The following is a 25,090-nucleotide window of genomic DNA, read 5'->3' as shown; positions in this document are numbered from 1 at the left end:
CATTTTGAATGGCTGTAGATAATTCCTGGGAATCTATTTGTTCCTGGAGGCAAAGGCAAATGGCGGAGGGAGTTTCTGAGGTGGAGAGCAAAGCTCCCCCCACAACCCTTGAGCTCCCAGGGATGCATGGGTTAGGACTAAGGACTTTGGGATACCCTCCTCCCCTCAGATAGCAAGACGAGAGACTTGGGAAAGGGTTGACTATTTATTTTTTGGGGAAGAGGGGCAGAGGGAGAGAATCTCTTCTTCTTTTTAAGATCTTTTTTTTAAATTTTTTTTTAAATTTACTTATGATAGTCACAGAGAGAGATAGAGAGGCAGAGACACAGGCAGAGGGAGAAGCAGGCTCCATGCACCGGGAGCCCGACGTGGGATTCGATCCCGGGTCTCCAGGATTGCGCCCTGGGCCAAAGGCAGGCGCTCAACCGCTGAGCCACCAAGGCATCCCGGAGAGAGAGAATCTCAAGCAGGCTCCATGCCTAGTGAGGAGCCCAATGTGGGGCTCCATCTCAGGACCCTGAGATCACGACCTGAGCCAAAATCAAGAGTCAGATGCTTAACCAGCTGGGCCACCCAAGCACCCCCAGGATTGAGAAGTTTTAGAAGAGGGAGTTGTTATAATTGAAAGAGCTGGGATTTTGGAGTCAGAGATGAAAATATAGGCTGTGGGGCACCTGGGTGGCTCAGTGGTTGAGTGTCTGCCTTTGGCTTAGGTCGTGATCCTAAGGGTCCTGGTATCAAGTCCCACATCAGGCTCTCCACAGGAAGCTTGCCTCTCCCTCTGCCTATGTCTCTGCCTCTCTCTGTGTGTCTCTCATGAATAAATAAATAAAATCTTGGAAAGGAAAGGGAAGGGAAGGGAAGGGAGGGAAAAAGGAAAGGAAAGGAAAGGAAAATCTAGGCTCTGATGACTTTCCTGATGTCATAATCGAGACAGTGGAGATCCTGATAGTACCACACTCACTTCTGGGGTTATAATGACTCAGTTAAATGGTCTGTGTACAGTGCTTGGAAGAGTCTTGATATTTTATACTCTTCAATAACATCAACTAAATGGTAGTCGATGTTATTGCCATTACATTATCATGAATGTTTTCATTATTTCTAGAGTTACACTTTCTGAAAATAAATTATTTGAAGTAATCTGCACACCCAATATGGGGCTCAAACTCATGACTCCAAGATCAAGAGTCCCATCTTCTGCCAGCTGAGCCAGTCAGGTGCCCCTTGCCTTCCTAAATTTAACAGTAATGTTAGGAGTTGTTGGTCCCTTTCTGTCAAGGTGTGGCTGGTGTCTGAGGCATGGGCCTTTCTTTTTCCTAGCTCCCACAGCCATGGTTCCCCCTCAGTCTTAGGCCCTGCCCCTGAATGAGTTGTGGGTAAATGGCCAGAGTGCTAAGGGGTGGGTACACCAGAAGAGCCTCAAAAAATGTGTGTGGAATGTTCAGCAAGCCCGGCTCCCTTACATGGAATGAAATTTCAGGGCTGGTGGGACTGAGAACACCCAGGTGGAATAGCCTGGTGACTCCTAACCCCAGCTGTCTCCTGAGACCCACATCCCTTTTGGTTTGGGCTTTGAGGCCTGCTGGAGGGCATTCTCATGAGGTGGGGGAGACAGCCCCTGCCAAAGGGGCTGGTAGAGAGGCCCCCTGTGTAGGGAAGCTCCCAAGCTGAAGCTCAATGAGCTGTACTTTGAAGATCAAGTCTGGCTAGTGACTGTTTATTTCCCTGTTGTCAGCCCCAGGCCTTTGTAGAATCTTTGTTCAGGCTTTTTAAAAAATATTTTATTTATTTATTCATGAGAGACACACACACACACACACACACACAGAGAGAGAGAGAGAGAGAGAGAGAGAGAGAGGCAGAGACACAGGCAAAGGGAGAAGCAGGCTCCATGCAAGGAGCCCAACGTGGGGCTCAATCCCGGGTCTCCAGGATCACGCCCTGGGCTGAAGGCAGCGCTAAATCGCTGAGCCACCCGGGCTGCCCTTGTTCAGGCTTCTTCCACTTGTGCCTAGCTAGTTTCAGGAAATCAAAGGGGATCTGGGAGTGCACAATGAGCCCAGAGTGGGACTGGGGAGGTTTCTTTATAGGAGGTGTCCAAGAGCATGGGCTGTGGACAGTGGTGTCCAGAGGATGTTGTGGGGGTGACAGCCCTCTGGGTGGGGTGTGGGAACTTTGAATCAGGAGATTTCAGGCAATAGGGCTTTGGCACAGGGCAATGTGGGAGAGGACCCCCTTGACACAGAGATTGTGGGCAAGGTCAGAGGGTCCTTGAGGGAAGGGGATGGTGGGAGATGGTGGGGAGAGGGGGCCCAAGGTAGGTGGGCCCTGAATTAGGGGGATGGTGGGAGATAAGGGGGCTCCTGAAAAGACCATGGGAGATGAGCCCTGACCCCATGCTCCCTCCAGTCTGAGGCCTCCTTCCTGCCTCTTGGGTCCCTGGAGGAAGTGGAGCTGGAGTGTAGGAGGACCTTAGCACAGACAATCAGAAACCTGGCTTATGTCCCTGCTGTGTGACTTCAAAGAAGTCCTTGCCCTCTCTGGGCCTCAGATTGCTCAGCTGTCTATGGGAGTACAGGTGCCCCTACTACCCAAAATGAGCATTCCTTTTTATTTTTTTCAAAATGAGCATTCCTATGAAACCTTTCGAAAGCCAAAATGATGTAAATCGAAGAGTATCCCTCACTTTCCAAAAGCTCATGTGATGCCACTTTTACAAAAGACCTACATTAGTACCTGTCTTCCCTAAGTGAAAGAAATCTAAAAAGGATTTTCACTTTTACAAAAAATACTATTATGGGGCACCTGGGGTCGAGTCCCACATCAGGTTCCCTGCTCAGGAGGTTGCCTGCTTCTTCCTTTCCCTCTGCTGCTCCCCCTGCTTCTGTGCACTCTCTCTCTCTCTCTCAAATAAATAAGTAAAAATCTTAAAAAAAAAAAAAGACCATTATGCATGAATGTAGTAGTAGGTAAATGTAATTGTCTGGGGCGGTGGGCATGTGCACACACCCACGCTCACATCTCTGGGCTGTATTAGAAAGTCTGTGGGCAGCCTGGGTGGCTCCGCTGTGGTGGTGGTTTAGCGCCGCCTTCAGCCCAGGGCATGATCCTGGAGACCTGGGATCGAGTCACAGGTCGGGCTCCCTGCCTGGAGCCTGCTTCTCCCTCTGCTTGTGTCTCTATCTCTCTCATGAATAAATAAATAAAATCTTAAAAAAAAAAGAGTTTGCCTCAAGTGAAGGGGGACTGTGGCCCAATCAGAACGGCTGAAATTCAAACTATTAACAATATGATTAAGGCTGGACGGGAATGCAGAATGACCTCAGAGCTTTGGAAAGAATGTGGCCATTTCTTTTAAAGCTAAACACAGTCTGTGCCGTGATTAGCAATGGGCCCAACAGAGATGGGAGCCCATGTGTCATCGGGAGACAGAAGGTTCCCACTTCAAGGAAGTGCCAAAACTACTGGTACATGGGACAATGTAGGTGACTCTCATAGGTGTGGTGAGGATAAGAAGCCAGACACACAAGACATCATGCTTGTAAGATCTCATTTATACGAAGTCCAAGAAAAGGTGCAACTATTGGATGACAGAAATCAGAGCAGCCTCTGATGGGGTGGCGGGGAGTGCTGACTGGAAAGGGGCATGAAGGAACTTTCTGAGTGAGTTGAAATGTTCCACACCTTGATCTGGGTGGTGGTGATGCAATGCAATTTTTTATTTTTTTAAAGTAGGCTCCACGCCCAGCAGGGGCTTGAACTCATGACCCCAAGATCAAGATCTGAGCTGAGATCAAGAGCTTGATGTTTAACTGCCTGAGCCACCCAGGTATCCCGCAATGTCAATTTTAAAAATCACTGAGCTATGCCCTTAAGATTTTTGCACGTCACTGAAAGTTTATCTCAATAAAAGAGTGAGAGAGGGCAGCCGCGCCACCTGCAGCTCAGGGCGTGGTCCTGGAGACCCTGGATCGAGTCCCACATCAGGCTCCCTGCATGGAGCCTGCTTCTCCCTCTGCCTGTGTCTCTGCCCCTCTCTCTGTGTCTCTATGAATAAATAAATAAAATCTTTAAAAAAAAAAAAAAGAGTGAGAGAAAAGCACAGTACTTAGAGGTTGGACAGCTGAGGTTCAGATCTCAGATTTGTCCCCTCTCAGCTGTGTGGCCTCAGCAGGTCACTCCCCTTCTCTGTGCCTCACACCCTGTGAGGACTGAATGAGCTGATGCACCAGAGGGCAGAGCACAGAGTGGCCAATCAGTGAATCACCATCATCATCACCATTGTCACCATCATTGTCCCCCCCTTCCCCATCCTCCTCCAATGTGAGAGGATTCTGAGTCTGACTCTCTTCCTCCGCTCTCCTGTTCTTCTTTTTTTTTTTTTTTTAAGATTTTATTTATTTATTCACGAGAGACACAGAGAGAGGCAAAGACACAGGCAGAGGGAGAAGCTGGCTCCCTGCAGGGAGCCCCATGCGGGACTCCATCCTAGGACCCTGGGATCACGACCTGAGCAGAAGGCAGATGCTCAACGGCTGAGCCATGCAAGTGCCCCATCTCCCCAGTTCTGATCCCATAATCCCACTGCCTGGTAAATTCAAGCTGAGTTCACTTAACCTTGGTCAGGTCTAAAACCCCAGGACTTGGTGACTTCGTGATTCCTGTGGCTCCTGGGGTTGTGTGGATCACCCGGCAGTGGGTGCCAGGCCCGGGGATAGCCCCCCACCCCCGGGGCCAGAAAGCAAGCACAACACACACGCTTCTCTCTCCCCACTGATATATTTGATAATTGTCCAGAACCAGAGATGGCATCAGCCAGGGGTGAGGGGGAGTAAAAAAGAGCCCAGGGAGGGGGTGGAGAGGGGGCAGGGAGGGAGGGGTGAAGAGAGGGAGAGGAACAGAGACACAGAAAAGAGAGGGGGAGAGGGGGGTCGGGATGGTGGGGAGAGAAGCCAGCCAGAGGGGGATGGTGGGGTGGAGAGAAGTTGAGGGGGTAGGGGCCAAGGTGGGGCCATGGGGAGAGAGGGCCCCTCCCCCAGAATACAAAATGGGGGAACCGGTGGGGTCTGTCCTGGGCTTGAGGGGGCAGGGAAGAGATGGGCGATGTGAGGGGGGGTGAGGTCAGTAGTAGGTTTCCTTCTCCACCCAACCTGGAGACAAAGAAAGGAAGAAACAGGAAGAGACACGGGGAGGGGTACAGGAGGGAGACAGAGGCAGAGACAGACAGAAAGGGAACAACAGGAGAGAGCCGGGGAACAGAGGAGGAGGGACGTGGGGGAGACAGAGAGGTCAGCACGGTGCTCCGCCTGCTTGCCCTCCCCCCTCCCCCCCTCCCCCCAGCCCCGCCCTGCACCCAGAGAACCCCCTCACCCCCGGGGTTCCTGCGCAGGATGAGTTTGCGGATCTCGTCATAGACGAAGATGAGGAAACTGTAGGGGAAGGCACAGAACCACCAGCTGGGCCTGGAGAGAGAGCAGGGCGGTACTGGTGAGCAGGCGACCCTGCGGACCGGACCGGAGGCAGAGTCTGGGGAACAGGGGGGGCCACTGGGGCAATTCTCCCTTGCGCTCTGCGCCCACAGGCGAGGGCTGCCCTGGCCAGGGCTGCCCTGGCCAGGGCTGCGGGCTGGGGGCTCCCAAGAGGGGCCACCCCTCTGCCCCGTGAGGACGTCCACGGGGGAAGGCTCAATGGCATCAGAACGGGGCATTGATCTCGGGGTTGTGAGCTGGAGCCCCACTTTGAAGGCAGAGATACCTCAAGATAATACAATCTTTGAGAAAAAAAAAACAGGGACCGTGAGGGGGGGGCGGGGGGGGAGTGGGGGGCAGGGTCCAAAGAGACACCAGGAGAGGCAGGGCCTGCGAGGAGGATCCTGGAGCCAGGGCCCCCGGGTGGTGGGGGGGCACTCACTTGAGAGGGTACATGCGGAGGGCCACGTCCATGCCAGGGCAGTAGGACAGGAAGGCAGCCAGGGCCGTCTCCTCAAACAACCCGAAGATTAGGATCTTGTTCCTGGAGGCAGAGGCAAGAGCTGGACTCCGAGGACCTGAGCCTGACCCCGCCCCGCGGAGACGGAGGGACAGACACAGATGGGGACCACAGAGAGACAGACAGCGACACACAGACGGGCCTGCAAAGGGACCCCAAGTGATCCCCTCCCCACACACGTAGAGACAGACATGACCCCTCGGGAGGTGACCACCCAGGGGACGGAAACGGCGCCTGCGGGGAGGGACGGACAGACACTCGGACGGGATGGAACAGAGCGTCGCGCGGCGGCCCTCACTTCATGCCCTGCTGGAAGACCGAGTTCCTCCGGGTCTTGCAGATGATCAAGTCGGCCCACTGGACGACCACTATGCTCACGAAGAAGGCCGTGTGGCACGTGAACTCCACCACCTTCCTCTGCTCGTACGTCTGCAGGGGCGATGACCAGCGTGCTGGGCCCCGACCCAACTCTGCCGGGGCCCCAGGGTGGGGGGGGCGGGGTGCTGCGGGGTAGGGCCTCCCCTCCGTGGCTGCAGGGCCGGCCTGGGCCGTGGGCTGGCAGGGAGGCAGCCCCCCGTGGTTGGGATCGCCGGCTGGGGGGGGGGGGGGGCTGGGCCGTGGGCAGTGGCGCTGACTGCGAGGCCCCCCCAAGCTGCAGGCCCGCCCACTCACCCACTGCTGCCCATAACTGTCCTCCAGGTCATTGACGGTGCGGTCGTCCCAGTTCAGCCGGATGCCCACCAGGTTGCTGGGCAAGAAGCCATTTTCTGCCAGGATCACGAAGTAGGAAAAGAAGCCCCCGAGGGCCTGGATCATTCCTGGGGGCGGGGTGAGGAGATGAGGAGAGGCTCAGGTCGGGGCCAGCAGCCAGCCCAGAGCACCGGGGAAGCCCTGAGAGACTCCCCTTGGGAGGTGGGGGGCACCCTCAGAACTCCGGCCCCACCATCACCTGAGGGGCCCCACCATCACCTGAGGGGCCCCACCATCACCTGAGGCGAGGCTCCCCCGGACCACCTGAGAGCGCCACCTGGTGGTGAGCACCTGACATGGGCCAGGGACGCGAGCCTCAGGGAAGGGCCCACCTGGAGGCTCTCCCACCTGACCTAGGCCACCTGAACATCGGGGAGTCCCTGGGAACCCCTGGGTTTCAATCTGACAGGCTCCCCGATGCAGGAATGATCTCCCCGGGCCTCTGACCACCACCACGAAGCCTCTGCTTTCTGGGACGCTCCCAGCAACGGGGAGGTCAGCACCTCCAAGGCTCTGTGCCTGGGACCTCCGGCAGCAGGTTGAGGAGGAGGTGGGGAGGGATAGGGCTCACTCCTGCCCTCAGAGTGCTCACAGGCTGACCCTGTCTTCCCCACTGTGGAGGCAGGTGGAGCCGTGGGCTCTGCAGTGGCCAGCCTGAGGCCAACCCCATCTGCCACTTGGTGTCCCATGTGCTCCCTACATGCACCCCCAGGCCTATACTCCACCTGTACTGGCCCTGCCGTGCTGACCACCACCTATCTGCAAGTCACTCCTTCCAAATCTCCAGCACCAAGTCCTGCTTCTAGCCCCCTCATCCAACACAAGGTTTCAGAGTGCCAACTATGGGCCAGGCACTGTATAAACCAGGTAAGGGCCCCACATCCTCACCAATCTGCCCATAGGCCATGCTGATGAGCCTCTCATTGACCAGCTTGTCAGTGCGTGGGTTCCTGGGCTGTCTCTTCATGATGTCACTCTCTGCAGCCTCGTATGCCAAGGAGATGGCAGGAACCTGGGCAGGAGAGTCCATGTGAGCTGGAAGTGGGGAACCCTCCCCTTCCTGGGGCCCAGAGGGTGGCTGGGACTCACCATGTCAGTGCCCAGGTCGATACAGAGGATGGTGATGGTGCCCAGAGGCAGTGGGATGTTGGCCATGATGAACAGCAAGAAGGGTGTGATCTCAGGGATGTTGCTGGTCAGGGTGTAGGCAATGGATTTCTTCAGGTTGTCGAAGATCAGGCGACCTGAGGCAGGGGCAGGCTCAGATCTGGGGCACCCTGGCCCTCTGCCCCTTCCCTGCCCAGTCCCCGAGTCTTTTCCAATCCACCCTCCCATCTGCCCACCTTCCTACGCAAACATCCAACCATGGCACTCTGGTCAAACGTTCTGGAAATATAGCCACGTTGGAAGACTGGCAATTTGTATTAAACACCCCCCTCCTCTATCGACCCGGTGATCCTACTCCTGGGTTTGAATGAGGATTTATATCCACCAAACAGCAAGTACGAGGAGGTTCACCATCGCCAAAACCCAGAACTGACCCCAGTGCCCATCGGCATGGAAGTGGATAAATTAACTACGGTCCCCCCACACAACAGAATACCACTCGGGAAGAAAAAAGAACGAACAAGCTATGACACACTCAACTCCATGGATGAATTTTACAGATGTTAGGTCAAGTGAAAAAGGCCAGACACAAAAGCATTCATATCATGTGACTCCAGTTAGATGAAGTTCAAAACTAATGTATGGTGCTAACAGTCAGGATAGTGTTTCCTTCTGGGAGGGGTGCTATGGGCCGGAAGGAACCTGACGAAACCCTAATGGGGCTGGAAATGTTCTTTATCTTGATCGAGGTCTGGCGGTTGCAAGGGTGTGTACATCTATAAAAATTCCTCAAGCCGCCCAGCTTCCTGTGTGCCTGTCACATCTCAGTACTCCATCAGTCCAGTGTGTGTAACGTAAAAAGAGGCCCCGGATGAACCCAGCCGGCACCTCCTCCCACCCTCCCGGGTGCGCTGAGAGGTGTGAGCGAAGAGATGGGTCATTCACATGGCACAGAAAAGGCAGGGCTGCACAGTGGGTACGGATGGCCTGATCACCTTTGTGTACACGGAAGACCCACTATTTCCTATTCCTGCCGTGCCTGCTCTGCTCCCCACAAACTGCTGCTGTCTCTTCCCAAAGTATTGATGGAGGAAATGAAGACTGAAATGTGCTTCGACAGGGACGCCTGAGTGACTCAGTGGTTGAGCGTCTGCCTTTGGCTCAGGTAGTGATCCCTGGGGGTCCTGGGATCAAGTCCCGCATCGGGCTCCCCATAGGGAGCCTGCTTCTCCCTCTATGTCCCTGCCACTCTCTCATGAATAAATGAATAAAATCTTAAAAAACAAAAAGAGAATACTTTATGAAATGTGCTTCAACATAATCCAGTGTGTGTGCTGAGACAAAAGAGGATTGGCCATGAGGGATAATGGAGCGGGGTGGGGGATGGGGACGTGGGGTTCACTATGCTCTTTGCTCTGCTCTGTGGTTTGTTTGGTTTTTTTCCACCTCTGAGAGGCCTTCCTTGCCCACCCTATCCGGGTAGGACCAGGGTTATCACCTATCATGGCATCCCACTTGTTTGCTTCTTAGCACCTGCCACAATTTACAACTACGTTTATGTTACGATTTGTTTGTTAACTTGTCTAAAGCTGCCTCTCCCAGCTCCTCGAGGGCAGGGACCTTGTCTGCTCTGCTCACAACTGTTTCTCCAGCACCAGGCAAGATGCTCATGGCAGGAGCCCAATAAGCGTCTGGAAGGTGTGAACAGTGTATCCCGGAGTGTACGCTGCATACGCAGAAATGTCTTGGGAAGAAGAAAGGGTTAACCATGGTGTCTTCTGGGACACAGGAAACAAGGGGTAAGACCATTTAATTTGTCACTTTAGGGCTCAGCTTTACTGTCGGAATTCTCTTTTATCATGCATTATTTTTTACCCTGGGGACACTTCAAATGAGAGAGAGAGAGAGAAATTGGAAGAAAATGCACCACAGCATGAATAGTGATTATTTCTGGATGGTGAGGTCATGGGTGATTCCAATTTTCTTCTTAATGCTTGTCTACATTTCCTATAATTATCAGCAATTGCTTTGATGATCAGAATAAAATTAAATGTGAACAAGCCCCATCTGTGGCCACATCAAGGCCCGTCAGGAGGCGGTGCCCGTTGGCTCTGCAGCCTGGGCTCAGTGACGCCCCCCCCGCCCCCCGCCGCAGATACCCAAAGCACAGACTCCCCCATGGCTGTGCAAACTCCCCATGTTCCTCTGCCTGCAGCTCCCTTCCTTGGCCCTTGGGATTCTGTATAGTAATTCCTATCCACTCTAGAAGCTTCCTTGCCCCCTGACCCCAGGCTGAGTGAAGGGTGTCCACAGGGCTCACAAAGGACCCTTGGCTTCCCCAAGGTTGCACTTAGAGGGTTTTATTTTTTTTTTTAGAGGTATTTTAAAAGTTCTTCTACATCTGCCTCATCCACCAGACTGGGCCTGTGCTGGGTAATGCTGGGACCCAGCTCAGCCCTGCCTCCAGGGAGCCCCCAACCCCAGAGTAGGGAGGAAGACAGGTTCTGCCAGGGGCTCCGTAGGATTCTGGTGTCTCCCTACTGTGCATTCCGCCCCACAGCCCTGGCCAGTTCCTCTTGCCCTTCTTGGGCCTCATGTAGGAACCCCCGTCTCCAGAACCACCCCGGGCAACTCACCCTCTTCCACACCCGTGACGATGGAGGCAAAGTTGTCATCGAGCAGAATCATGTCCGCTGCCTGCTTAGACACATCAGAGCCAGCAATGCCCATGGCCACCCCGATATCGGCCTTCTTCAGGGCAGGGGAGTCATTCACACCATCCCCAGTCACAGCCACGATTGCTCCCTGGAGGGAGAGAGGGTAAGGATGACGCCCAGGGGCTTGGCCCCAGCCCCTCCTCATCAGGGACCAGGAGTCCAGGCCCTAGCTCCCTCCTCCGAGGGACCTCAGCCCAAGCCCACCTGTCTCTGACAGCCTTCCACAATAATGAGCTTCTGTTGGGGGGATGTGCGGGCGAAGACAATCTCAGTGTGGTTCTGCAGGATTTCATCGATTTGCTCAGAGGTGAAGTCCTTGAGATCCGTGCCATGGATCACACAGGCCTTGGCATCCCTGGGAAGAGCAGAGAGCTGGTCAGGACTCGTGGGGATTAATAGACAGGCAGCCAGGCAGGCTGAACCCACAGATAGGAGAGGACTGGCTTCTGAAAGTGAGACTCACGAAGTGTAAGTGACTTGCCCAGGGTCACACAGCTTGTGAGCAGGGAAGCTGAGATGCACCCCTGGACAATGCTGCCCATCCCCCCATGTGCAGGGGGAGGGGGACCCAAGGGCTGAGCCCTGAGGGAAGGGGGACAGGCCGCCCCAGAGGGAGGCCAGGTGGGGGCAGCAGCCTGGGCCGGGTGGGGGTGAGGGGGCTCACCGGGGGTTGACCTGGCTGACGGGAATGTTTAGCCGGGCAGCAATGTCCTCCACAGTCTCGTTGCCCTCAGAGATGATGCCCACACCCTTGGCGATGGCCTTTGCCGTGATGGGATGATCTCCCGTGACCATGATGACCTGTGGGCATTGTTTGGGGATGGTCTAGCCTCACTGCAGACCCTGGGGGGCACTGGCCCCACCTCCCCGGCTGCCCTAGGCCATACCTTGATGCCAGCGCTGCGGCACTTGCCCACTGCATCAGGGACAGCCGCCCGGGGTGGGTCGATCATGGACATGAGGCCGACGAAGCAGAGGTTGTCGGTGGTAAAGTTCACATCATCACAGTCGAAGGCAAAGCCCTTGGGGAACTGTTCTTCGGGAAGGTAGTAATGGCAGAAACCTGATGGCAGGACGGGGTGGGACATGAGGGCTCCAGCCTCGGCCCTCCATGCTTCCCACCATCGGGTCCCTGCAGTCAGGACAGTCCCAGTAGGCGGGATGCTCTGTCAACATTCATCCCCTAAAATGCCTTCCCCTCTCGTTCATACACACACTCGCTCATTCATTCATTCATTCATTCATTCATTCATTCATTATGGTGCACTCTGGGATGTCCTATTCTGAGCCAGCCTCCGGGCAGCCTCACATCCTTCCACAACCTCAAGGGGCCCCCAGAGCTGACTCTGCCACCCACCCCAAGTCAGCCCCACCCACTGTGCGCACCAAGCACACGCTCGCCCAGGCCTCCGAGCTCCAGGTAGGCGTTCTGGAAGGCCTCCTTCATCTCCTCATCCAGCGGCTGCTCCTTGCCCTGCAGCAGGATGGTGGAGCAACGGTCCAGGATGCGCTCGGGGGCCCCCTTCATCACTAGCAGGTATCGGTTGTCATTGGGGTCTTCAGTCTCATGGATGGAGAGCTGTGGAGAGGGCAGAGGGTGGAGGGCAGGCATGCCTGAGCCTCTAACGGACTAAGTGGGGGGAGGGGATGCCCCACTCCCACGCTTCCCCCTGCCCAGCGTCATAGGAGCCAGGACAGACCACAGCTGGGGTTCCCCCAGAATGCACTGCCCCTAACTCTCTACCCAAGAGACCTCCATCTGGTTCTTGAAGTCTCTCACAGACCTTGGCTCACTCCTGCCCATTTCTGCCTCTATCTCACAGATGTTTCTGCCTACGGGCTCTCTTACAGAAACCCCAGCCGTCTTTAGATATGTGCGTTTCTCCCTGGCTCACCCTCATCTCTTATCCCACATCTGAGCTGTCACCAAATCTGCTCAGCTCACCTCTCAGATACACTCAGATTCTGACCTCTTCTCACCTGTCCCCTGCCCTCCCCTCCCGGTTACCATCATCTCTCATATGGAATATCACACTGAGTCTCCGTGTCTGCCCTCCCCAGTCCATAATATTCCCTCCCTGCAGCAAGCAGGAGGATCCTTTAAAAAAAAATGCGAGTCAGTGGAAAATGGTGAGGTCACTTGGGCAAATAGTCTGACAGTCCCCCAAAAGGCTAAAAGTAGAGTGACTACACGAGCCAGCCATTCCCAGGTACACTCAAGAGACATGCAAAGTACGTCCACACAGAAACGTGTGTGAATGTTCCCAGCAGCATGATACACAGGAGTGCAAAGGGACGAACAACTCAAATGTTCACCCACAGATGGATGGATAAACAAAACGTGGACTCTCCCAGGTCCGATGGCCAGTGGGAGAGGCAGGAAAGGGTAGCCTGAGAACCCCAGAGGGAGGTTCCCCAAGGCTGGGTGGACTAGGTAAGGGGAGCGGACTAAGTATGAGCCTCAGCCACTTGCCACCTCTGGCCAGGCTGCTTCCTTCTCTCCCCCCCTTCCCCTCAAAGCTCGGTCCCTAAGCCCTTTTGCTTTGTCACCGCCTAAGAGTGTGACCAAAAGCAAGTTATCTAACTTCTCTAAAGCTTGGCCTCCTGGTCTGTGACATTGTGAACAGGTGAGGGGTCATCACCAGCCCAGCCCCAACAAAGGCTTGTTCGGAGACCAAATGAGACAAAAGCAATTTGTCTTGGCAGCTAATTTCAGTCCCCCTGGCAGTGTTTCTAGAAGGCTAGGGTCATGGTTTGTTCACCCTGTGCTCCCAACACCCTCTATAGTACCTGACACTTAGTAAGTGCTCAACAAATGTTTATTGAATGAATAAATAAACAGTGTGAAGACTGTAAAAAAAACAAAAACAAAAACAAAAAAACAAAACAAAAAAACAAACCATGGACTCTCCAGATGATGCAACGTTATTCAGGCATAAAGAGGTACGTAGCACTGACACATGCTACAACAGGAGGGAAGCCTGAGACCATCACACTACATGAAAGATGCCAGTCACCAAAGGCCAGTCACCAAAGGATTGTGTGATTCCATTTATATGAAATGTCCAGCATCGGCCAACGCATAGACACAGAAAGTAGGTTAGTGGTTGCTCAGGGATCAGGATGCTGGGGGAGGTGGGGGCCAAGAGCTAAGGAGTGGGGCTTCTTTTTGATGAGATGGAATGTTCCATAATCGTGTAGATGAGGGACACCTGGGTGGCTCAGTGGTTGAGCATCTGCCTTTGGCTCAGGTCGTGATCTCCGAGTCTTAGGATTGAATCCTGCATCAGGTTCCCCTTGGAGAGCCTGCTTCACCCTCTGCCTCTCTCTGTGTGTCTCTCGTGAATAAATAAATAAAATCTTTAAAAAAAATTGTGTGGCTGATTGCACATATCTGTGAACATACCAAAATGCTGAATTATGCACTTTATGTGGGTGATCTACGGTATCTGAATTATCTCAGGGAAACTCTTTTGAAAAACTTGAGTCAGGTCTCATCTCTTTTCTGCTCAGAGCCCTCCCGTGGCTCATGTCCATCTTAGAGATACACCTGAGTCCTCTCCATGGCCCACAAGCCCAAAGGGACCTGGCCAGGCACCTACTGTCTTCACCTCCAGTACACTCCCTGGCTCACTGCTTCACCATGCTGGCTGCCTGGCTGTTGTTCAGACACATCAGTACCCTCCTGCCTCGGGGCTTTTGCACGTGTTATGCTCACTGCCTGGAACACTCATGCCCCAGACACTTGCAGGCAGCATATTCTGTATTTCCTCATGCCTTTGTCATTGTCTTCCTCTTTTTTTTTTTTTAATTTTTTTTTTTTTTTAGGATTTTATTTATTTATGAGAGACACAGAGAGAGAGAGGCAGAGACACAGGCAGAGGGAGAAGCAGGCTCCATGCAGGGAGCCTGATGTGGGACTCGATCCCAGGTCTCCAGGATCAGGCCCTGGACTGAAGGCGGCACTAAACCACTGAGCCACCCCGGCTGCCCTGTCATTGTCTGTCTTCTAGCATTAGAGTGTAAGTTCCACGAGAGGAGGGACTCCACTGTGGCACTCACTGCCACAGGTGCCCCAGTACCTAAAACATGTGCCTGACATGTGGTGGCTGCTTGAAAAAAATATTTGTTGTGGGGCATCTGGGTGCCTCAGTCCATTAAGTGTCCAGCTCTTGATTTCGGCTCAGGTCATGATCTCAGGGTCATGAGATTGAGCCCCAGGTTGGGCTCCATGCTGAGTGTGGAACCTGCTTGAGATTCTTGCTCGCCCTCTCCCTCTGTGCTTACCCCATTCCTGTGCAGGCTCTTTCTCCCCCCCCCCAAAAAAACCCCACTCTTGAATGAATGAGAGATCTCTGGCTGGTCCCCAGTCTCTGCCTCCCACTGTGACAGAGGCCTTGCTCTCACTCCTGGGTCTGCTTGCCCTTTACCTGACCGGATGGATACCATCATTCCCATTTTACAGATGGAGAAACCAAGGCTCTGGAAGGTTAGCAACTTGCCCAAAACAAGGGGGCACCAGGGCGGAGGTGACTGCTTACAGGCATTAGAGAGAAACTGAGGTCCAGACTGGCTCTCGTAGACAGCCCAGAGTACCTGGTATTTGTTGGTGGAATTGAAGGGAATCTCGGCCACTTTTTTGTTACGTTCACGCATCAGTTTCACGGAGCCAGAGGACAGCTCGATACACTTGAGCAGGGCAGACTCAGAGGCATCCCCGGCCACATCCCTCTAGGGAAAAAGAGGCCTGTCAGAGCAGAGCAGCAGGCTGTGGGCAGGGGCAGGGCCAAGGTGAAGGGGCGGCTGGACCCACCTTGAGCACCGGGATGTTGTCCTGACCTCCCTTGAAGACGGCACGGTTGCAGAGTCCGGCAATGTGGGACAGGGCCACCCAGGTGTGCGAGCTCTTGTCAAACGAGGTTCCTGAAAGGAGGTGTGTGTCCCATATTACTGTGCCTTGGGGCCAGACCACCCCCCCTCAACACCCCAGCTCCTGCCCGGGCCCCACCCTCACCTGACTGGTCCTCGGTAGTGTCAGCCTCATGGATCTGGTTATCAAACCACATGTGGGCAACCGTCATGCGGTTCTGGGTGAGGGTCCCTGTCTTGTCTGAGCAAATAGTGGAGGTGGAGCCCAGGGTCTCCACAGCCTCCAGGTTTTTCACCAGGCAGTTCTTCCGAGCCATGCGCTTGGCCGTCAGCGTCAGACACACCTAGGGGGGATCCCAGGGCAGGTAGGTCATGGGCAGAGCGGGCGGCGGGGCTGGACCAGCCACAGGAGTGCCGAGGACCCAGCTGCCCAGTCCAGGGACAACCCTGGGTGGCCCGTAAAAGACAAGGGTGCTGCCCCCACGCAACAAACAACAAAACAGACATGCACATACACAGGAGAGTGTTGTTGCCTGGCAATTCCACCCCAAGGCACAGACCAATGAAAACGGGCTCGGATGTGCCCCCAAAGACAGGTACCGCTATATGCAAGGCAGCAACCTTTTACCATCATCCCCTCAAAAAACAACCCAAACGTCTGCTAACAGCAGAAGGGATAAATAAATAGCAGGGGGGAAAAGATGTAATAATATATGCCAAAGAAAAAGGACAAGCTCTTGCTGCCTACACCTGCACAGATGAAGTTCAAAAACATAATGTCTGGCACATTCCATCTGTATGAAGTACAATGATGTAGAAGCCAGGGCAGGGGTTATCTTTGGGTTGGGGGAAGCAGTTGCACAAGGTCTGGAGGGGGTTTCTGGGGAACTCAAGTCTGGGTGCTGCACACATGCACGTGCCCAGACTCACAGCCTGTGCGTGAATATGTGCAACTCCAGATCTATACAAAGCCTCTGACCTGCCCTGGCTTTGAAAATGCTAATATGGAAAACGCTGCAGGATGTATTAAGTAAAAGAATCAAGCAGCAGAAGAGAATTCCTGGGACTATGTACCCTGAAGACAGCATTTACCCACAGGCTGGAATCTGCCCATATCTGCCTGGGAGCAGTGTGGACGGTGTGCTTCTATGGTGGGGCTGACTGTAGGGCAGCAGAGCAGGGATGGGGGGGGGCACTTATTTTTTAACTATTTTAATGTATTCTTTAGACTTTTTGCCATGAGGGTGTACTTCTTCTTTAAAAGAAAAAAGATTTTGTTTTTAAGTAATCTCTACACCCAACGAGGTGCTCGAACTCACAACCCCGAGATGAAGAGTCATACACTCTCCTGGCTGAGACAGCTGGGAGCCCTATGAGGGTGTACTTCTTAATTTTGTAAGTTAACTTAGAAGTGGTAAGACTGAAGGGGCGCCTGGATGGTTCAGTTGGTTGAGCCTCTGACTCTTGATTTTTGGCTCAGGTCATAATCTCAGGGTTGTGGGATCAAGCCCTGTGTCAGGCTCATGCTAGATGGGTAGTCTGCTTGAGATTCCCTCTCTCCCTCTCCCTCTCCCCCTGCCCCTCCCCCTGCTCATACACTCTCTCTTTAAAAAAAAAAAAAAGGTGATAGGCTGTTAGCCCTTTATGCCTTGCAGTGTGCCTCAAGATTTTTGTTTTGTTAAGAAGGCCTTCCAGTCCCCAGGTCCAGTCATTTAAGATCCAGGAAGCTCAGCCCTCAGTGTACAAGTTGTCCTCATCAAGAACATTGTACTTAGGGCCCCAAACCCCTCCCCCTCAGACTTGGGGATCTGGGCCTTACAGTGACAGTGGCCAGCAGACCCTCTGGGACATTGGCCACGATGATGCCGATGAGGAAGATGACAGCCTCAAGCCAGGTGTATCCGAGAATGAGGGACAGGATGAAGAAGGAGACGCCCAGGAAGACAGCCACGCCAGTGATGAGCTGGATGAAGTGCTCTATCTCGATGGCAATGGGTGTCTTGCCCACCTCCAGGCCCGAAGCCAGGGTGGCAATGCGGCCCATGACAGTACGGTCACCCGTGGCCACCACCACACCTCGAGCCGTGCCTGTGGGGCCAGAGGGGATCGGGCTGAGGTGGGAATGGGATCTCAGCGAGGTTCAGAGGGACCCCGAATCCCAGAGACACAGCCCTCTGTCTGGACCAGCCCTGCCCCAACCTGGGTGCCCCCATTGCGCCCTGCCGCACCTTCCACGCAGTTGGTAGAAAAGAAGGTGATGTTCCGAGTCTCCAAAGGGTTGTCGTGTGTGCAGTCAGGAGAGCGAGTCTGTGGCTCTGATTCACCAGTCAGGGAGGAGTTGTCCACCTGAGTGGGTGAAGGGAGAGAGAGAGAGGGCTCAGCCCTGGGATCAGGGAGCATTTGGCCAGAGGACACTGGGGCTAAAGCTGTCTCCCTGGAGGTCAGATCCAGAGGCCTGGACATCTGGGTGAGCGAGTGGTGTCTGGGCAGCTAGAGGTTAGGCTCTTGAAGTGGGAAGCAGAGGTTTCTTGCCAAGGTCTAAAGTATTGATGGGTCTAGGGGGTGGGGACCAGGGGCCTGGGTTCCTGGGTCTGAGGGAGGAGGGGATGGGGGCCTGGGCTCCTGGGTCTGAGGGAGGAATCACTGGGGGCCTAGACCGCAGAATCACTCCAGGAAAGACAGCTGGGCCCCAGGTCCCAGTCTCACCTTGCAACCATGAGCTGAGATGATCCGCAGGTCGGCAGGGACTCGGTCTCCGCCCTTAATCTCTACCAGGTCCCCGACCACCACCTCCTCAGCGTTCACCTGCATCTTCTCACCCTCTCGGATCACCAGGGCTTGCTGGGGGTCGAACGGAGAAGAGTCAGCGCCCCTGCTGTCTGCCTGGGCTTGTCCGGCAGATCTCACCCCCATCTTTCCACTCCCACCTGGCCCCTTTCTGGGCCTTCCTCACCTGGGGAACCATGTTCTTGAAGGACTCCATGATCTTGGAGCTCTTGGCCTCCTGGTAGTAGGAGAAGCAGCCAGTGATGATGACCACAGCTGCCAGCACGATGCCCAGGTAGAGCTGCGGGGAGACACAGGGTCACAGCTCACTCCCGCTCCCTACCAGGCTCGCCCTGAGATTTTTGCAATCTGGGAAGGGAACTCTGAGTCAACGGCAGGGAGCGGGGTCTGTATTTGTATATCTGATGCCAGGTTGTGTCTACCTGGTTGAGGGTCCATGTGTCCATCTGCCTATTCAGGTTTGGGTCCCTCTTTCCGCATATGGGTGTGTTTGAGTCTCTAGGTCAGTCCATCTCTCCATTTTGTGCATCCATCTGTCTGTCCTTCTGCCTGTATTCGAGGATCTGAGCATATGCTATTATCCCTCCATGTGTCTGTGTGTCTTTAGGTCAGCACGTCTGTCTGTCTGACTGTCGGCTTGCCTGGCTTTCAATTTAGGGGGCCGTTTGTGTTTGCATCTTTTTTTTAATATTTTATTTATTTATTCATGAGAGAACGAGAGAGGCAGAGACATAGGCAGAGGGAGAAGCAGGCTCCCTTCCGGGGGTCTGATGCAGGACTTGATTCCCCAGATCGGGATCATGACTCCAGCCGAAGGCAGATGCTCAACCTCTGAGCCACTCAGGTGCCTCATGTTTGCGTCTCTGTACGTGGTTCCCTGTCTCTCTCTGTTGGTCAGCCTAGGTCTGAGACTCCATGTCTGTCTATCTGCCTATTTACGTTTTAACTGCCTTTTTTTTTTTTTAAGGTTTTATTGATCGATTGATTGATTGTAATCTTTCCATCCAATGTGGGGCTTGAACTCAGGACTCCGAGATCAAGAGTCGAATGTTCTTCCTACTGAGCCCGCTGGGTGCCCCAGGTTTTAATTTCTGGGAACACTGTCTGTCTGTGCTTGGTTCTCATGTCATTCTGTCTGTCACCAGGCTAGGCCTGCAACTCTGTGCGTGTTTGAGTTTCTGTGTGTGTCTAGGTGTGTGTCTCCACTTGGGTGTCTGAATGAGGCACCTCTGTTTGAATCTGCGTACAGGTGTGACAGTGCTGACTCTGAGTGTGTTTGCGTGCACTTGTGCATGGATCTCTATGTAGTCAGCATGTAGGTCTGCATTTACAGGCATGGGGTCCGTTGAGATTGTGTCCCCCTGCGTGTCCCTGGCATTGGATCCTGACGGATCAGCAGGTGGGTGTGCCTGCCTCTCTACGTGAGTGCACTTATTTTCTTGGGGCACCTTTTACACCACGGCCACCTGATGATGCCTGTCCCCAAGACCACCAAGATCACAGAGCCTTGGGACACAGACTCAGCTCACACACCCCACATAGTGCACATGTTACTTGGCTTTTCTGAGCCTCGGTTTCCTTATACCTTCTCTGGTTCTCTCACTGAGTGGTTATGAAAGTCCCATGAGACAAAGCTGGAGTGGGCTCTGAGAAGTCTGAAGAGGCAGGAGAAGTGAGGCAGGATGTGTGCCCCTAAACGTTCAAGCCCTTGTTCAGGGTAGCGTGGAGGGTACTCACATTGTCACCCGAGGGATCATCCTCTGTGCCCGCCTGGATGCCATAGGCCAGGAAGCAGAGGATGGCTCCAATCCACAGCAGGATTGAGAAGCCCCCGAAGAGCTGGCGGCAGAACTTGACCCATTCTGGGGTAGTAGGCGGTGGTGTGAGCGCATTGGGCCCGTCCCGGGCCAGGATCTCTTGGGCTTTGCTGTGGGTCAGACCCTGGGGGACACAGGACTCACACAGAACCCTCCCTGAGCCTCCCTGGCACCCAAACTCTTCACGAGCACCCCAGGCCCCCAGGAGTCCTGTCCCCAGCCCCTCCTCCCTCAGACCCAGGAGTCCTGCCCCCAGCCTCCTCCTCCCTCAGACCCAGGGGGTCCAGGCCCTCAGCCCCTCCTCCCTCAGACCCTGGGGCCCAGGCGCCCAGCCCCTCCTCCCTCAACCCAGGGGTCCAGGCGCCCAGCCCCCACCTCCCGGAAGCCCTCCTCCCTCAGACCCAGCCACACCTGTACACAGTCCGTGTTGTATTTCCGGCAGACCTCTTCCACTGACATCTTGTGCTCTGTCTGAGGAACAAGAGTTTGGAGGGAGGAAGTGAGAACCCAGGCCTTTCGGGGGCCGGGGCAGGACCTGAGAGCATTAGGCCCATCCTTAGCCAGGATCTCCGCTCTGGAAGCGTGTGTGGGCACAAAGGGCGAGGCTTACCATAGCCACCTCCTTCTTGAGGTCATCCAGGTCCCTGCGCTCTTTGGTGCCCTTGCTCTTCTTGGGCGAGCCCTTGTCATCTTTCTTGTCCTGCGAGGTGGCGACACGATAGCTGTCAGAGCCACCAGACTGCGGGCGAGAAGGGGTTACAAGGGGGACACCGGCCCTCTGGGCCCCCACCCGGCCTGCTTTCTGTGCACATCTGTGCCCTGGGCAGGGGCTGGCTCTGGGAGTCTCTGTGTGTCTGTTGGGGCTCCCCGACACCTCCCTGTCTCTGCCCTGCATCTCTGGGTGGCTGTCTCTCAGGACCCTGGGTCTCATCTCTTCTCATTGTGTTCGTCATCTCTGGCTCTCTGTCCTCCAGGGTCTCTGTCTGGGTCTCTCTGTGCTTCTCTCTCTCTCTCTCTGTCTCTGATTCTGGGTCTATCTCTGTGTCTCTCTCTCTTTCAGTCCCTTTGTGTCATCTCTCTCTCTGCCTCTAAGTCTCCTGGCACGTGTCTCTACATAATTCTGTCTATCTGTCCCATACAATGTCTGTCTCCATCTCCAGAATGATCTCTCCCTGTGTCAGAGTCTCTCTGGGTTCCCATCTCCAGGTCGATGTGTTACGGGATCTCAGACTGTCTCTGAGTGTCTGTATTTTTTGCCTCGGGGTCTTTCTCCATCCCTTCCAGCTGGGTCCCTGTCTGGAACACTTGGTGTGTCTCTCCCTCTCCGTCTCTCCCATTTCAACCGCCTTGTGTGTCCATCTCTCGATGTCTCGCTCCGTGACCTTTCTGCCTCTCTGTCTGGACATCTCTGTCCTTCCAGCTCTGAGTCTCCCGGCCTATGTGACTCTCCCCATCTTCTCTACCTGTCTCAGTCTCTGTCTCTCAAAGGACTCCGCTAATCTTGGGAGCCCCCCAAGGGATTCCTGGCAGGAACAGAGGGGAAAGAGTACTGCACATGTTGGTCACAGCTAGGACACAAGCCCAGGAGGCAGCCCTCGACGCACAGGGATGATGGCCTGGCTGCATATTCAGCCCATCCTGAGGGCCTTGACTGACAATTTGAGAGCCCTGGCCTCTCTCTCTTGGGGGCTGGTGGCAGCTTCAGACAGCTCTGAACAGAGGACGGGCAAGGTCAGGTCTCTGGAGGACAGACTAAGAGCGGGCTGGGGTGTGGGGTACAGAAGGGCGAGAGGCAAGAGCCCCAGTGTAGCTTGAACTGGATGCGGCGTGAGGGGTTGAGTGGGGTTGCAGTTGGGGGTTTGGGCAAAGGGGGAAGGCGGTGTCCCCTGAGGCTGGCAGGAGGGGTGGGGCCAGGCCAGGTGCTGGCAGAGGGCTGCTGACAGGTCCTCGGGCCCAGAGCCAAGCCGGGATCCCAGGCTCAGGCAGCTCAGTGCTAATCCTCTCATGACCTTGTAGAGGCCTGAGCTGCCTGCTGTCTGCCCCCAGACCCAGGGGCTGAGCCTGGGGGTTACTGCAGCCCAGCGCCCCGGAGCCTCTGAGAGGGTTTCAGAGGGTGGGAGGGAGGCTTGGCCCCGGGCCAGCCCTGCAGCAGCACTGCGGCTCACTCAAAGGCACTCAAAGGCCCGGAGGCCTGGGGGACAGGGAGGACATGACTTCACTGCCTGTGCCAGGAGGGGTCTTACCTGCCCACAGGGGTGGACCCAAGGATGGAGAGATGTGGAAATAGAAGGTCATGGGGTCGAGGTAGAGAAATGAGGGGGAAGGCAGGAGAGAGAGGGGGGGGGCCTGGCAAGAGCAGGGGAGAAAAACAGCAGCCCATCCTTGAAACTTTAGGGAAAGCTGGGAGCTGATGCTTGGGGGGGAGGAAGGGCTGGGGGCCTGGACCCCTAGTCTGAGGGGGGAGGGATTGGGGACCTTGGATTCCTGAGTCTGAAGCAGGGGGCTGAGGGCCTGGACTCCTGGGTCTGAAGGAGGAGAGGGCTGGGGGCCTGGACCCCTGGGTCTGAGGGAGGAGGGGCTGGGGGTCTGGACTCCTGGGTCTGAGGGAGCAGGGGGCTGAGGGCCTGGAACCCTGGGTCTGAGGGATGAGGAGCTGGGGTTCTGGACTCCTGGATCTGAGGGAGGAGGGGCTGGGGGTCTGGACCCCTGGGTCTGAGGGAGCAGGGGGCTGAGGGCCTGGAACCCTGGGTCTGAGGGATGAGGAGCTGGGGTTCTGGACTCCTGGATCTGAGGGAGGAGGGGCTGGGGGTCTGGACCCCTGGGTCTGAGGGAGGAGGGGGATGAGGGCCTGGAACCCTGGGTCTGAGGGAAGAGGGGCTGGGGTTCTGGACTCCTGGATCTGAGGGAGGAGGGGCTGGGGACTCTAAACCCCTGGGTTTGAGGGAGGAGGGGACCAGGACACCCCAGTGGCTGGCAGACAAGCCTTGGCTCCTGCTTGCCCTTGCTTTGACCAGACTCCCTTGGGGGCGGGCTTCCATCTGTTGGAGGGGGAGCCGAGGCTTTCCCAGTCAAGGCAGGAGGCCCAGATGGGCGCACTGCGGGGTGGGAGGACCTCTGAGGGTGGGGGACACGCCTGCTCACTGCAGCCAGTCTCTGCATCTCCTCACCATTTTCCGCTGTCCGCCTCCCCCTGACACCCGCCAGCTCACGCAGCTTCTGCACCTTGGCCAGCCTCTCCCTCCCCCTCTCAGAGTGTCTGGGGCCTTCCTCTCTGAGCATCTCTCTCTCTCCACCTCCCCTTTGCTCTCTGCCTCCCCCTCCCATCCTTCAAGCTGACTTTGGTCGTCTCTGGATAGCAAATGTCTGTCCTTGGGTCTCCTAATCTCGGACTCAGTTTCTCTCGTTGTCTCTGTATGTCTCTCCACGTCTTTGTCTCACATGGCCATGTCTCTGTGTGGCTCTCTGACCATGTCTCTCTTTGTCTCTACGTCTACGTCCCTTTCTCAGCATCTCTGTCTCTGCCTGTTTCTTTCACTCCTTCTACTGGGTTCTGCTTCTCTGCCACCCATGTCTAAAGCGTCCCGCCTTCTTTAATTAATGCCCCGCTTCCTTTCCTGGGGCGTACAGTCTCAGTCCTCTCCTCCAATCGGCCCACGCCTCCCTCCTTCCATTCCACTTACCTGGAAGCCATCACTGACTCTCACCTCCCCCCTTCTCTCTCCCAGTCCCCTCCCCACCCAGTTCTTCTCCCCATCCCCCTTCGCCCACCCCAAACCACAGATCTGCAGCCCCACCCCCCACCTCCAACCCTGGGCCCATCAGCCTTCATCCGCCATCTTTCTCCCCATCCCTCATATTCCCTCTCCATTAGCCTTTCCCATCCGGACCCTCTGTCTTCATCCTACCCAGCCCAGCCCACCCGCCTCCTTCTCCAACTCTCCCCCCATGGCCCCGCCCCAGACACGCAGGGAGGAATCCAGGGCTGCAGAGGGGATCAGGTGGTCAGCCAGGGAAGGAGGCGGCATCTGCTGGAGAGACTCACAGACAGACAAGGACACACGGACACAGAGGCAAGGGCATAGCCAGACATGCACGATCCACTCCCCCCACCTCCCCAGCCCCCTCAGGTGCAGACAGGCGCCCTCAGCCAGGCCCTCAGTCTCCCTGCCCCGGCTGTCCTGCTCCCCCCGGCGCCCCCATATCAGCTTCCCCAGATTAGGGGCTGGACACACAGCACAGCCCCAGGCCACGCGCCGCACTGCGGAGCCCCCCCACCCAGGCCTGGAAGGAGAGGGAGAGGTCATCGGGCGTTCATCCCGCCGCCTGGACCTGTCCCCACCCGGCCGGGGACGCAGAGGGGTCTCAACACCCCCAGACACAAACACCGGCTCTCAGACACACCCAGGCACGAATGCAGACAGTCAGACACAACCTGGGCCACTCGGTCGCCGGCAGACGGTGCTGGCAGGACCTGACCGAGCCGCGAGCTCCCACACGCACACGCGCACGCACACACACACGGGGCGTGCGGCCGCACCAGGTCAGGCAGACAGGCCGAGGCCGGCCGGTGCCCCTCGGACCCGCACAAAGACGCCAGCGCACGCCGCAGACCCGCGGCCCCGGGCGGCCCCGCGCACACGCCCAAGGCGGCAGGGCAGACGCACCGGCCGCGACCCGCGGACCCGGCCCGGGAGCGCGGGGGTCCCGGAGCCCCCGCCCCGCCCCGCCCCCGCCCCCGCGGGCCCCCGGCGTCGCCGAGCCCCCCAGCGTCGCACACACGCACGGCCCCGCCGGCCCGAGCACCTACCCCCATCTTGGCGGCTCCGGGGGAGAGGGGCGGGCGGGCGGGGCGGGGGCCGGGGCCGGGGCCGGGGCCGCGGTCTCAGGGCGCAGGCTCAGGCGCGGGCTCGGCTGGGGCCTCTGCAGCGCCCGCGCCTCGGTCCGCGCGTCCGTGCAGCCGGCAGCCCTCCCGCACAGAGCCTGCGGCGGCCGCCGCCTCCGCCTCCTCATATGCCCGCGCCCGCGGGGGGGCCGGCGCCGGCCAATCAGGAG

General features: G+C 56.1%; 1 protein-coding gene across 1 annotated transcript; it reads right to left on the bottom strand.

The window, feature by feature from the left end:
* Window positions 1-4,766: 4,766 nt before the first annotated feature.
* ATP1A3 (ATPase Na+/K+ transporting subunit alpha 3) lies at window positions 4,767-24,999 on the bottom strand. Its single transcript, XM_041746557.1, has 23 exons — window positions 24,846-24,999; window positions 20,649-20,738; window positions 20,450-20,509; window positions 19,959-20,162; window positions 18,388-18,501; window positions 18,141-18,275; window positions 17,663-17,780; window positions 17,254-17,522; window positions 15,580-15,778; window positions 15,379-15,488; window positions 15,162-15,296; window positions 11,952-12,144; window positions 11,453-11,628; window positions 11,230-11,366; window positions 10,770-10,920; window positions 10,485-10,653; window positions 7,831-7,985; window positions 7,630-7,753; window positions 6,664-6,809; window positions 6,290-6,420; window positions 5,914-6,015; window positions 5,374-5,465; window positions 4,767-5,153 (listed from the first exon to the last, which is right to left on the bottom strand). Exons 1-23 carry the CDS (start codon window positions 24,849-24,851, stop codon window positions 5,125-5,127), a joined length of 3,045 nt encoding a protein of 1,014 aa, XP_041602491.1. The 5' UTR covers window positions 24,852-24,999; the 3' UTR covers window positions 4,767-5,124.
* Between the last annotated feature and the right edge of the window lie 91 nt (window positions 25,000-25,090).

Source organism: Vulpes lagopus, chromosome 2 (genome assembly GCF_018345385.1).
Source record: "Vulpes lagopus strain Blue_001 chromosome 2, ASM1834538v1, whole genome shotgun sequence".
Classification (NCBI taxonomy): domain Eukaryota; kingdom Metazoa; phylum Chordata; class Mammalia; order Carnivora; family Canidae; genus Vulpes; species Vulpes lagopus.
The sequence above is the reverse complement of the archived record's forward strand: the minus strand, read 5'-3'. Positions and strand labels throughout refer to the sequence as shown.